The 13,863-nt window shown below is 40.0% G+C and overlaps 1 protein-coding gene across 11 annotated transcripts in view; it reads right to left on the bottom strand.

Annotated features, from left to right (window-relative positions):
* by (focal adhesion protein tensin) overlaps positions 1–13,863 on the bottom strand; it is an 88,692-nt gene that overhangs the window by 2,360 nt on the left and 72,469 nt on the right. For 7 of the 11 annotated variants that reach the window (XM_088037710.1, XM_088037715.1, XM_088037716.1 and 4 more), the window contains 10 exons: positions 13,575–13,747; positions 12,282–12,431; positions 12,066–12,229; positions 10,100–10,315; positions 9,858–10,037; positions 4,322–4,453; positions 3,423–4,218; positions 976–1,351; positions 587–904; positions 256–455 (listed from right to left, as the gene is read on the bottom strand). In XM_088037710.1, the coding sequence (XP_087893836.1) occupies positions 256–455; positions 587–904; positions 976–1,351; positions 3,423–4,218; positions 4,322–4,453; positions 9,858–10,037; positions 10,100–10,315; positions 12,066–12,229; positions 12,282–12,431; positions 13,575–13,747 (2,705 nt within the window). The remainder of the gene's footprint in view (positions 1–255; positions 456–586; positions 905–975; positions 1,352–3,422; positions 4,219–4,321; positions 4,454–9,857; positions 10,038–10,099; positions 10,316–12,065; positions 12,230–12,281; positions 12,432–13,574; positions 13,748–13,863) is intronic. The other 4 variants (XM_088037711.1, XM_088037712.1, XM_088037714.1 and 1 more) reach the window with 2 other exon arrangements.

The raw sequence follows: 13,863 nt of genomic DNA, 5'->3' as shown, positions 1-13,863 counted from the left end.
TAACCGTGAAATGCTAAATTTTGTTGAAGTAACCGGAGCCGGAGACACGAATCTAAGACTAGGAAGTATCGGTAGCAAACACAGTTATCATTATCCAAACACCTGATAAGACATTATTTAGTTTTAATTTATGGAAGATTGTTAACCTTTAACAGTGCCAAAGTCGCGTTTAGACCACTGGCAAACTTTCATATTAAACTTCGCCAATAGTTGAAGCAAAAGACCCTGACCCTCTACCGACTTAAGCAGACTTACCGCTGGGTTGTAGGACTTTTAGGCGGCAATCGTTCGGAAGGTAGATCGAATTGCACTGTGGGCGTCGAAGGATTTGTGTAAGGAGTTCGTACATGCACTGGAAAAGCTGGTGTTTGCGGTCTTGGTGACGAATTATGTGAAGGGCTTGTATCTACATCATTCACTGATTGGGAACGCCAAGTGTGGGTCTCTTCTCGGTACTAAAAACAGAAAACTCGTTATTTTTTGTCGAGCAGAAGAGTCAAATGATCCTCACTGACACCATGCAAAAAGCCCTGAATTAAGTAGTAGTAACTAAAAATAAAAGAAATAAAACATGACGTGTTAGTACCTGCCATGCAGATGTGGTGTTATTAGGGCTATTGCTAGACTTATCGGAACCACTTGATAAGCTAGCAATCAGATCACTGAGTGCATCTATGCCTATGCTATCATTCCTGATATCTGCTGGTGAACTATCAACACTAGAGTCATTCTGAATACCCACCAAACCCCCTTGGTTATAGCGGGGACTGTGTTTGTTATACTGCTCCTGCTCGACTAGAGACAACAATCCACTATCAGTTGCATCACCACCTCTAGAAGGTGGCCTGATAATCTGCCCCATTGGATTTGCTGCCAATATCGAGGCCGGCGAGGAATCTGAGTTCTGTAAGGACCATGTTAATTGTTACGTGTTAATAATGAATGAGTTAGAAAAAGCACCAAGACGAAATTTACCTGTGCGTATCGTTCATGGGCCCTCTTCACCGTCATAAACGGCCGCTCCGTTTTACTGCTGTATGACGTTTTAGTACCACTGTAAGTCCTGGAAAGAGTCCTCGGAGAACCAGGAGCTGAATTCTTTTGCATTGTGTTAATATGAAGGGGTATCGTATAGTCATCGTCATCATCAGCAAAAGCGGTGGTGTCACTGGTATAACCATCCAGACGATGACTTGCTGTTGGCTTCATGTGGCGCGATTGGACATGGCGCAATTCTGACAACAATCTCGTCTCATGAGGGTGACGCTCTTCGCGGAGCTGCACCTCGCGACGCTCTTTCAGTTTCAATTGTTGCTTCTGGAGCCATGTCAGGTTCTTGCCCGAGGTGTATCTAAATAAAAATCAAGTACTTAGTACCAAATTTGGAGAAGAGCCGAGGGCTATTTTTACTTCTTCATTGATTATCAATACTACATTCTCCACCTCCGCGTTTTTCTGCAGATGTTCTCAGATAGCTTTCAAAATTACCCATAATTTTATATTACTTTTATCCGAGAAAGTCTGGGGAAGAAACAATAGATCGTGCGCACCCACGCACCCATTTACTTTAAATGAAGAAAAATTGCCATCGACCTTCGTATTTTTGGACCATGACATTAACGTAATAAGACTTCAATAAGGTTGGGGTTAACGAGTTTTGCCGGCAACTGTATCACATATTGCAACTGTACGTTTTTTGTAGCGAGGTCGATCTACTCGTCTTTCCAAATTAAGAAAATACGTCCCAAGAATGCTACGGAGCTACCGGAGTTCAACGACACATCTAACATTTACCTGTTGTTTATTTCTGTAATTGCGAAAACGAAACCGTGTTGATTTACATTATCAGCACACAAATCAGGTTCGGTTTTGGATAAATCGACACGTTATATGGTCCCCTGGGAATTTTAGTTGGCACGAAGACATGTAAGGCCGAGGCGAGCGCATGTTGAAAGGTAATAAAAACGAAAGTTATGGGAGAAATTTGCAAGAAGTGGCTTGTTATAAATTGTTCAGATGAAGATCCTCCTGGTCATCAGCTGCCCGTAATTGTTTAATCATTACAATTAGTTAATTGCCGAGTATGAATGAGTTTTATTTCCAAATAATTTCGGTGGCGCCTACGCTACAAGAAAATTACTGACCCTACCTACGATCAATGGCCCACGTAATGTTTTATATCACTGGACCGTGCGATAACGAAAAAACAATCTTATTTACGTCATCTCATTTGTTTACTGGTTTCATGCAAGACGAGCCTCGTTCCAGACCATATAGGTGCACGGCGATTTGTCACAGTTAAAATCCACTTTGAGCGGAAATTCTCACAATACACTTAAATCCAGCAAATATTGGATAATTCCGTCATGTTTCCGACATCAATCTCGTGATTCATCAGGCGCGGTGCCAAAATTTTTGATCTAAATATAATTACGAAGGAAACGATGAAAGGAAAAGGTTGGCTAATCTCTTTCGTTAAAGCCTTGATCTTATTGAAGGAGACGCAGAAGGGAAATGTAAATATTTTTCAAAAATAAACTGCAACGGCTCTACACAACTTAATCGTAATTTCACTTGAATCCGTTAATTAGCCATAATTTACCATTTCATTACTCTGGAAATTAAACTCTAAGCCCCACATGTTTAATTGGATTATGCACTTTGATTTAGAGAACTGTGAACCATCTGCTTTCCATTTTGCTCGAAGTTTCTAAACTTCCTGGGAAGCGCCCGCGACTTTTGACCAAAGAATTTGTGTAAATACATTAATGGATCCGTCGTCCAAATAAGGAAGCGGTACGCATGCCATTCATCCCAGGATTATCATATACTTTCATGTCCATTTTCGATAGTCGCACGTATCCTTTTATTAAAGCCTCCGAAGCCGCAGAGAAAAATGAAAAACAACCGCAAATGACAGGCGATACTTGAAAAGTATGGGACCAAGAATGCAGCAAGGCTATTGACGAGGCACAAGAAGTAGGTTAAAATGCACATGTTGGCAAAAATGCAAATAATAACCTTACACGGTCACATTATTCTCTAAAGGTGGAACGAACGTGTTAAGAGAAGTGTTAAGAGCGTCGTAAATTCGCAGACGACGGTTATTCGCTGGGATTTATTAGGAAATTGTGTGTTTTCGGTCGAGTCGCGAACATATGGCGATAAACGCACTGGGAAGTTCAAGGATAGAATATTCATTGTTATTACGCACAGTTGTAAGCATTCGGAAATTTGTGGTCGGCTTGATAGACAATTTGCGAGCCTTTTTAGGCCTGGGCAGGGAACTTTCTAAATGACTGTAATTTGATCTAAAAATTCGGTTTCCGCCGCTTTAAATGGAGATCTGCTTTTATGGAAGCTAATGAAAAATAAATCGATTGTTACCAAACCGTGAGAACGTTTTAAGAAATTAGACTTACGATTCGTGGAACTCCGGTGACTTGGTGGAAGATCTGAAAGCTCCTGGAGGAGACAAGCTCTCGGAGTCCGAATAAGGGCTTGAAACTTTGAAGTCGACTTTGTCGTGGCCTGACCTCAGCGCCCCTTCAGTCACACTTCTTTTCATGGGGTTATACCTCTTAATTTCATCCCTGTAGTACTCCTCCCTGAACTCGCGTTTAATCGGCTCAGCACTCAAAGCACTAGGTGTGAAGATATCATCGATGGGATCCCTCTGTCTTAGTGAATCCGTCGTCCCCGTGTACGAATTCGGATACTTGGACAACGTGTTGTAGTTGGAAGATGTATGATAAGTGGGTGGGTTGGAGAAGTTGGGCACTGGTTTCGAGTTAAAGTCTGGATAAACTTGCGTTTGCACTTTTTTCAACGTATCCCCTGAACTCTTGTTGATGCTGGCCTTGCGCACCAAGCTGGGGCTGCTCAACCCCTTGGAGTCGCCGATCATGCTGTTGGAGTTAACACCGTAACTGAAGGGACGACTGTCTTGACGTGCGTGGTACGGGATGTTCTTGTCGTCCTCTTCGTCTATGTAGCGCACATTGTCGAGGCCGAAGTTGTTACCGCTGGTCGCGATTACGGAACCCGAGGACTGGTCCTGGTGATGCGGTTTCAGGTCGGGAATGCTCTGAACCGTTAACATCATGTCCGAGACAAGTTCGTCCAGCTCTCGGTGTTGATCCTCGGGGGTCAAGGGGGACGGCTGAGCCGTTAGTGGGGGACTGGCGGAGGCGGTTGTGTTGGCGTTCTGCTGGTGTCCTGCCGCCGACAAACAAATATTAGCGAACACGTGGTGACAAACTACCAAACAAGCAGTGAAATTTACGACCGCAGATGGTGTTCAATTTTCGTTTGGACGTACCTGCAGACGAAATACCTGAGTCCATGGACACCGTCAACGGACTAGAAACGGCGCCAGGAGAGAGCTCTGGCTTTTTTGCGATCGTTGCGTAAATGCTACCGTCTAGTGGTCCAAACGTGTGATTGACGTCGTCTGCAACAAACACAACAAATTAGTTTAAAAATAACACGACGCGGATTAGACGGGGAAAAATGAGAAGCGTGTTGACGTAATGACTGATTGTTTAAGGATATCCAGGTAATGAGGTAAAACAAAGAAAATGCAAACACCTGAGGCGATTTGAATTACGAACACTTTGAAGTGACCGCGAGCATTCCCGTCCACTGTAATCACCATCCATTTCTTATAGGAATCATGCAAGGCATTAATTATCTAATTTGCAAGTTAAATACACATTTTTATTGCAGCTGTGTTTACTTTGAGGACGAATTTAACATCAATTCATTAAGATGATTTCGTACACAAATAAAAGCTCTTGAAGCTGTGCATCTCCGCCCACTTGGTGGTAGTTCCGCATAATTCCTGCTATTTTTAATCGAGTTAATTACCAAACAGAAGCACGTAGCGAAGAGACGTTTTTGGAGGTGTTAGAACAGAAGCAAGGACGCTTATTTACATATCGCGTGTCAAGGATACAAATCAAATTTCTGGCACGATCTGTAATTAATGAGGAGACACAAGGAACCGGTAGTGCGGTATCCCTCTAACTGCACCACTTTTAACGACCTTCTAGTCCTTGGCTTTGTGCGTAAAAGGAATTCGATTAGGCCATTAGCGTCGCCATATAATTGCCCATATAAGCCGCATTTATTGTTACCAATCGCAGTAACTCGCACTCTCCCGTAAAATAAATCTTTGCGTGGGAGAACAAGCACAAAGCTTTTTTCGGCACACTTTACCCACTCGAATTCTGCCCAAGAATGCTGATTTCAGCTCCATCGTTATAATCGCACTCAACTTGTCTGTTGCTCTCGAAATATTGACATTGATTATGATACATTTGCATATCAAGGCCACAAAATTGATAGGCCCCCAACATGTTCCCACTTGCTAATTGATTACCATTTATGGAGGAGCGCTCAACACTTGGTTATATTTTAATCACGGCTGGTCATCACAGGTTAACACTCCGAAGATCCAATCTGTTTTATTTCAGAGTGAAGAGCGTGGAGTTCATGGATAATTGATTGTTGCTCCTGTATGACTCACTAGTTACCGATTAATTACGTTCGGTAAATAATTTATGTCGTGGAGAGATTAATCATTGCTTGTTTTGCTACAAATGGAAGTCTTTTGTCCTGGCAAGCGATTCCTATCCACCTTGAACTGGTTAGGGAGGCTGACGCTATCTCGAGGATTTTTCTTCCTTCAAGACGACAATTAAAAGGTTTTTATCATCTCTGGTCAGTTATTAAAATGCTTTATTACTGACCCACATCCAAGAAATGGAACACCCAACTGACCCATTTATCATCGTAATAATACATCGGAATGCCACTTCGAAGCCGCGAGTACTTTAAAAACCTAATCTCATTTCCTTTCTCACCAGGAGATCGCCGCCTCCAGTAATAATTATCGCTTTTCTGTCAAATTACAAGAACACACAAAACGTGAAGGAAGACCAAATTGAACGTAATAATTGTAAATTGTAGGTGAGAACCTCCTCCAGACATGACCTTTACGTTATTAACATCAAAAGAAGGCGCAAAGCGTGCAATTTACATCTTTAAGAAACTGCGATTTATAAATAAAGCTCCACGGGATCCGTTATTAGAATGTTTCAGAGCTTGACATCGGTGGAGCTTATTTTACATTTTCCCAACTTGTTGCTATAATTCACTTAGTGGTGAGCATAAATTACGCAAGCTTATAGCCGCACCTCAGGGGTGGGAAAAAAATTTCGCAAAAATGTAACCTTGACACCGAGCACTTTCGTTAATTAAATTGGGGTAATTAAGTGCTAACAGGTAGGATTTCAAGCGCATTATTAGAACATGATAGCGAGGAGAAAGATGAGATAAAAAAGAGAATGTGGTCCAACTTTTCGCTCTTTTATTCAGGTTCACGACCTGCTGGCAACACCTGTCCAATTAAGGTCCTGAATGTCTTTATCTTTGAATAAAATTTACATGATTGCAAAACACCCGCCTCCACGCGGCGTACGAGCGGTCAATAATTCTGCTTTTTGAAAGAGCACTTACATTCTAACCAGTCGTAAATTGATTAATCCCAATTTTTTTCAATGGATAAAACCTTGAATTCCATTCGCCAAAAGCACTGAATCATTGTTTCTCGAACCCACCCACGTGTTTTTCGTTGCACAGTGTAAAGCACTAATGAAAACTTCTTTAGAAATTACGGATCAATCCTTTTTAGGTGGGAGCGCAGCCCCCACTTAAGTACAAGATTGCTGGAGAAATTGACATTGCTTATTATTGTTGCAATGGATAGAGCTCTTTACAACAATAAATACTCTGTTAAATTGATCGAGAAAGTGGGATCGGCGATCCTAACATTTTGCACATAATAAATAGCTCTAACAACTGGTACTAATAATTTAATGGAGATTTACGATTTGTTTGGCACAAATAAATAAATGTTTAATTAGTTGTAATGATTGGTTTCAGTCGTGCGCTCTCGCAACTTACTAAATTGATACCCAAAGATTTACGACCACCGTTTTAAAGAATCTTTTTTGCGATGTTCACGAAACCAGACTCGAATTGTCTCTCTCTTGGTCTATAATTAAATGAAGCAATCACTGAGGGCGCTTCACTGTCTTCTCCCAATGCAAGCCTCAATTCGGTTCTGATAAACTCATTGCCATCGAGACAATATTGCAAAATTAATCAGCAAACAACATCAAGGTTACACCGAAAAGTAGCAAACTTTTCTTTCACATGCGATGGTTACAGCATTTATTGCTCTTACCTCAAAATCAAAACAAGACATTTTCCGATCGAACCGAACATACGACGCACTCCGTCTCGTCGCTTCGATCTCGGACTTCTGATTTTATTTTCAAACGCTAAAATAGGTACCCCCCAATGGACAGAAATAACGCGAGGCCGGTGCAGGCCAAATTATATTTAGTTGATTGCCGGCAATTTCAAAAAGGCCGGATGAAACTATACGAAAATTTTATAGTGGAGACTTGTTGATAATAAAAGTGATGGAAGGCCATCGTCCACGTGTTGGGAAATATGCTTTGTGTTCTGCTTACTAACGGGGAAATGACAGATTTGTGGCGACAGGACGTGTGGAAGAGCTAAAGCAAGCGGCCGCAAGAGGTGGATAAACTTTAAGAGAAACAGGAAGAAAATTTTATGCAGTTTATTTTATAAAAGAAAATGGGGGCAACATCGGGGCTCTTTCTCTTTGCCGCGTTTTGAATTGATCAAATTTTCTTAATACATATCTCCTTCAAGTTTAGACAAATGAAATCGATTGTTTTTTTGCGTCCTTTTAGTTCCTTAAATCTAACATTTTTATCTTTGGTTTCTGAAATTTGTATTTTTTACATTTTTACGGATCTCAGGAAACTACGAATTTTTGAAAGAACTCGAATTCATCCTTAAAATTTACATTTTAATATTTTTTTAGATTGTTTAATAGTGTGAAATTGAAGAAAATGGAGACGTGATAATTGATACTTCATGATTGACACTACCTTGAGACATTCCGATCACTGCATTGGCTGGCATTATCTTAGTTTTTATAACAAAAAACGTACAAAACGACCAACCCGAGAGCGTATTGCTTGCGTAACTTGTCATTGGTTAAATTTGCATGCAAATGGGGAAAAAAGAATCAATTCATTGGCGTTTTGGATGGATTGGGAGGATGTTACCTTGCACGCTGCTCGTTTGCATGGAACAGAAAAAAGATACAGATATTTTTACCTAAAACCATAAATTCCCACTACTTTTATTTCTAGTCTTTGCTTGCTTTATTTCCTTGTCTAGGTGCAGCAAATTTATTATTTTTTGTATATCAGCCAAGTTTCAAACAAACCATTTTTGAATTTTCTTTAGATTCTTTGCAAAAACTGCGTATTGCAGTTTCACCTCTTGTCTAGTTCGTCTAGCACTGTCAATAAGAAGTTTTCTGAACAAACTAAAAAAGTCTTTTTTGAACCAAGAAATGTCTTTGCGGCGCAGACCAATATAGAAATGGACTCATATATCAACATGGAAAATTTATCGACGAGCCCAACTTTATGAACCATCTCGCTCAGGTTATGGAATCCCATAACCGCCGAATATTATAGAAGAAACCAGAATAACAGCGAAATTTACGTGGATGACGTAATTTGCAGCGATCGATAAATTTTATGCCACAGCATAATTCTCCTATTTTTAACCTTGATGGCAGACCTTTATCTATAAAACCAGAAATAATGTCAGTCTTTTTAATTCTCAATGAGACTGTTATTACTCGTCTTTTTTTACCACCGGAGATTAAAAGCTTTATTGCGGAAAAGGCGCTTGATGAACCTATTTCGGCTCAGCTTCCTGGAGAGACACTACAATTCCGCTGAACAACCTCTGGAAACTTATGACGATTTCCATGGTTCAATTATCTGGAAACGCATTCTTTCCCAATGAACGTCGTGCGTAACGGAAACGGGATTCCTCCCACGAGATGTATGTATTAGCAAAAGTACGAAACTTTTGCTTGTCGAGTGTGTTTGCAGAGATTTATACAAACAAGAAGATGAAAAAACCTTGGTCAGAGACTTGGCAGACTAAAGCCAGGTGTGGATTGTATAAATAGATCTTTGTGATTTCAGCTAAGTGTCGTTTCGTGAGCACTAGTTCTTTGCTTCATAGACCATTTCGCTGATATAAGGTTCGGGTTGGTCCAGAGGTTATTTTCTCGTCTGGATACATCCGGAATGGCAAAATATACATTTTGTAAAGTTTAAATTATGGTTAACGACGCGTGAAGCACAGCGTGACGTAGACATTCGATTTGTTCCACATTTCTAGTCATAAATTCAATTTGTATCGCACTAATAATCATGGTGTAATGAGCGTCCTGCACAACAACGTTATTTGTATTAATGGAAGGGGACGCCCATTACAGAAGATGGGGAAAAAACGACGGTAATTCTCTCCTACGCGAGCAATTTAGAGTTTTTTCTACTCAACACACCAACAAACCAATTAGTGCAGGAACTGTGTTTTGCTGCTATTTTAAAACAAGGTACGATGCAATTTCCTAAGAGCACAATTATACCGGCTAAATCGAGCGGCTGTACTGAATCTCATGCGTGCAATGTTTTCGCAACTGAGATTAAACTTGATACTCTCTCTCGACATTGAAAGTATTTTTACGATGAACCAAACTGACGATAAATCGGCGAAGTTTGCGCAAGGCGCCACAAAAATCCGTCTTGATAAAAAAACTTCGAAATGCAGCCGACTTTTCTAAACAACCGCAATGTATGACACTGTGAAACAACTTTCTTTTATTTTTCTGGAAGTTTGCCCACCGGTGTTATATTTTATGTTAAATCTATGTAATTAATTACCGGAGTCTGAGTCTCCTTCCTCGTCGTACTCCTCCACAAAGAATGGGCTGTCCGCCCTGGTGATGGGATCGTCTGCTAACGTGAATGGTACTGCCGGTGTGGGGGCGGGTGCGGGGTGACGGCCTTCTGGACCCGGCGAAAAATGCAGTTCGACGGCGCCGTCTGCTGGGAAACGTGGATCTGGGGACAAAGAGTTTTTAGTTAGTAACTACCCCAAGGGTCTGGATTAGTATTCCTATTACCGTTGCAAGCGACATCGAGTTCTTGTCTCGTAAAGCTGAGCGTGTAATCGGCTACCGCACAAGTGTGAAATTGGCATGCGAATACCGTTTCTCTTCCCACGTCTCCTCGGTGATAGCACTTTATCAGAATGTCACCCCTTAGCTGCAGGCCACGGCGACGCTCCCCTGCGACGTTCACAGTGAACTGGCTTACACCACTTGATACGTTGTAGACGCCTGGAACACAAATAAAATTCTGGAGAAATGTGGATACATTTTTGGATATTAGATGTCAGATCGGGACGGAGAAATCTGATGCGGAAAGAGGATTACCATTTCTTGGGGCGTGAAATGTGCCGTTTGGAGAAAATATCAAAACGAGATAAGAAGATGAAAACGAAACAAACCAAAATAGATAAGCGTCGATGTCTGATACTTTAATAATGATTTGCCGAAATAATTTTCGTACATTTTTCTAAAATGTCAGCAAGGAAGGCCCAAAATTTTAGTTTGGAAATATTTAAATTTTAAAAATTTTCGTATTATTAAGATGAAATCTAACATTTCCTAATAAAATTTCAAATAACTGCTGAAGTTCCATTTCCGTGGAATTGTCTTGTAGATACAGTCTATGTAAATACAGAGACGAACAAATGTCAAAATATCTACAGAATTACGAAGAATATAGTTTTTACAGTAGTTGAAAAAAATGGTGGATGCGCCAAATCTTCTGTTTCTAAATAAAATTCCAAATTTTTGCTAAAAGCTGGACTTTCATTCCATGCATCCATTTTCTGATAGATTTTTATCTATCTGGACACCAAGACGAGAATTTTCCCGCATATCCATAGAATTAGCAAAAATGCGAATTTTGAAAGTTGCATCGAATTGTAACACGATGATAGTTTAGCACATTTCTTTCAGTTTCTCCAACATCTAGTTGGAGAAACAGGCCACAAATGGCAATGAGAAATTAATACAACTTAGGAAAAGAAGAAAGTCCAATCAATACAAGAGTGGCAAAATAATGAATAATTCAGAAAACATTTTTTCTACAAAATGAACTCTCACTCAATCTGTTATCCTACATATCTCTATCATCCAAATTTCTCAGCAGTCCACCTCTGTTCTTTCTCCAAGAATATTGGTAATGGTTTCAATGACATCGGAAGTTCATTGGCTGTGTAGGCAACACATTATACCATTTAAATTCCATTAGATCATTTTGATGCGAACATTGCACACGAATGCCGTAAAAATGAGTTGGAGGAACGTAACGGCAAGTCATGAGCTTTTAAATATCAATAGAACCAGTTCGAGAAACGAAGTTTTAAAAGAAAACACTACAAAACGGTAGCTTTGCGATTTATTAACATGGGAAAGTTAGAAGCTCTAAAATATTGTACCTTGCGGCAACAAATTCCGGCCGAGTTCTGAAGTTGGATTACTTTCGATCCCACGAAAATAAATAGGATGACCGACAGAAAATTCGTTTAAAATGTGGGAAATTCCGGGAGTTAAAAATTCGGTGTTGGATTAACCAGTTAAAATTTGTTGAAGAAGTTACGTCCCAAGATCACCAAACTTTGTAATTGAGTTATGAATAAGCTCCAGTTTGGGATTCATACATATGGAACCAGAATTGAATTTTTCTTTTATTCATAAAAATGATGGAAATAAAACTAGTTACGCTACACCGACTTTTATTACTACAATAAAGTTAAACGAATGATGTTGAATGAACTACTTGTTTTATTGCACATGAAAAATGAAACATCTAAAGTTATGTAACGCTTGTCAGGGACGGGATCGTCGACAAAGTTGTTGGACTGTGAAGACACGTTCGACGAGTTTAACATTTGATTCTGTCCCCGGAGATTAAACAATTAAAGCAGAGATTGATGGGAAAATTGCAACGAGCTTTATCAGTGTCAATTTCAGCGATACACACAAAAGCTCAATCTGTTTTTATTTTAATTAGACTTACCTGATGTGTAGACAGGAGTCTGTCCTTCGTAAAGCTTCAAGAAGGCTCTGCAACCGCCTCTCTGGAAGCACGGAGCTCCCAACACCGTGACGTGGGTCAGATACAAAGGAGCGGCATTGATTTTAATATTATGCGATAACAAGCCAGCGAAATAGTCGACGTATCTGTAATATAATTGATAAAAACTCATCACCATGGATGGTCCTTCACACACACCTTTTGTTCGATGGTAAAGCAAGAGGTCCTACATTGTCGTCCAAGAATCTTCGCATCGAAAATCGGTCTAAAGCTTGTTCAGCACTTCCACAAATGCTTGAATAGTGCATGTAAGCTGCTACGATGACTCCGAGTTTGTCTTTATTGCCCCTGGTGTAAGGAAAAGCGTTAAAATGGAGGAAATTGGATTATTTGAGAGGTGCTTAACTAGTCGTGCTGTTTATCAGATATTCAATTCATGTTAAGTGCGGAATACGATCTTGTATCACACGGAAGGTGATTATGAAGAATGTCAATATTTAGCGGAAAAAATTGTGACGGCGTCGATGAATTTCTTTTTCTGACGAAAATGTGTGTGTTTGAAATTGTCACTTGTCGTCACTCTCGTAATTGTTGGAGCTTTCTTCATTTCCTAATTTGTAGCAATTTCCTATTTTCACTTTGGCTTGTTTGTTTCTCGCGCCAAAAGGAGTAAAGTGCTTCTTAAGGTAAGAGAAATTATACTGAGAATGACAATTTAATAGATGTAATAGGAACAGATGGCAAACTAAAAGATCACAACTAGTTCTCTTTTATTGTTGCTAATTTTTTTGACGCTTTGAAGATTTTTTTCACTCCTAGTGACAAAAATTTTGCCAAGAAAAATGTAAATTGCACCGTCCTTTTGTTCTTTTGATCCTTTTGATGAGATGCTTTATCACGCCGCCAGTTTATTGTTTTCTTTATTAACGCAATAAATATGTCTTTAAAATTTAACAGTTGAGCCAATATAAGCATCGCGAAAGGTCAGCCCTAAAAGTGACCCCTTTTAACTCCAACAAAAGCGAAGAAACGCTGTTTCATTCCCTGCATTTGCATTTCAGTGAGATGACATTAAAATTGCGAACTTCCTCGTTGGTAAACACTTCTGGTTTAATATTTGAGAGACTGAAGTACCAGAAAAAAAGAACCATTCTCTCGAATTGGTAGTTTCTCCGCGTTACATTTCCACCGAAATAATGTAGTTGTGTAACAAATTATTTCTGCTCTGACACCATAAAAACTCACAGCGCGCACATAAATTTTCTAGTTACACGTCCTAGGATGTTCCATGAAAAATTAAAACAAAACGAAATTAACAAAGCGCTCTCACCATAAACCACGTTTATTATGACGCTCTGACCATAAAATTTTAAACGTCTCGCGTTGACAAGAGAACAGCAGGACCAGTGTTAAAGAACTTGCAGGTGTCGCAATACCTCTCAAATAAACAGTCTTTGGCGAAGGTGAAGAGGTCACTCGTAAGATATTTACCTAGCGTGTAATACCGCAATCCTGTGCTGATCCCCGGAGAGCCAGGAGTCAATTTCCTTGCATACACTGCAAAGCTTCTCCAACGGCGGTGCCAAGTTTTGCGCCCAACCGACTTCTTTAACGTGTTTATGTTCGTTCCGTAGTGCTCGTTTAGGCTCGGTGAGATTAAATACCTGTAAAACGTAAATGTTTGTAATTTAATTCCCAGACAAGAGCCAGGAACGTAACTTTAAACGGGGGAAAATCTGTGGTGAATAAATCCGATGTAATCTTCACGAGTATCAAATTA

This window comes from Gnatocerus cornutus, chromosome 5 (assembly GCF_029298725.1).
Source record: "Gnatocerus cornutus isolate USDA-ARS CGAHR chromosome 5, icGnaCorn1.1, whole genome shotgun sequence".
In the NCBI taxonomy this organism is placed as follows: Eukaryota; Metazoa; Arthropoda; class Insecta; order Coleoptera; family Tenebrionidae; genus Gnatocerus; species Gnatocerus cornutus.
This window is presented reverse-complemented; position numbering and strand designations above follow the sequence as displayed.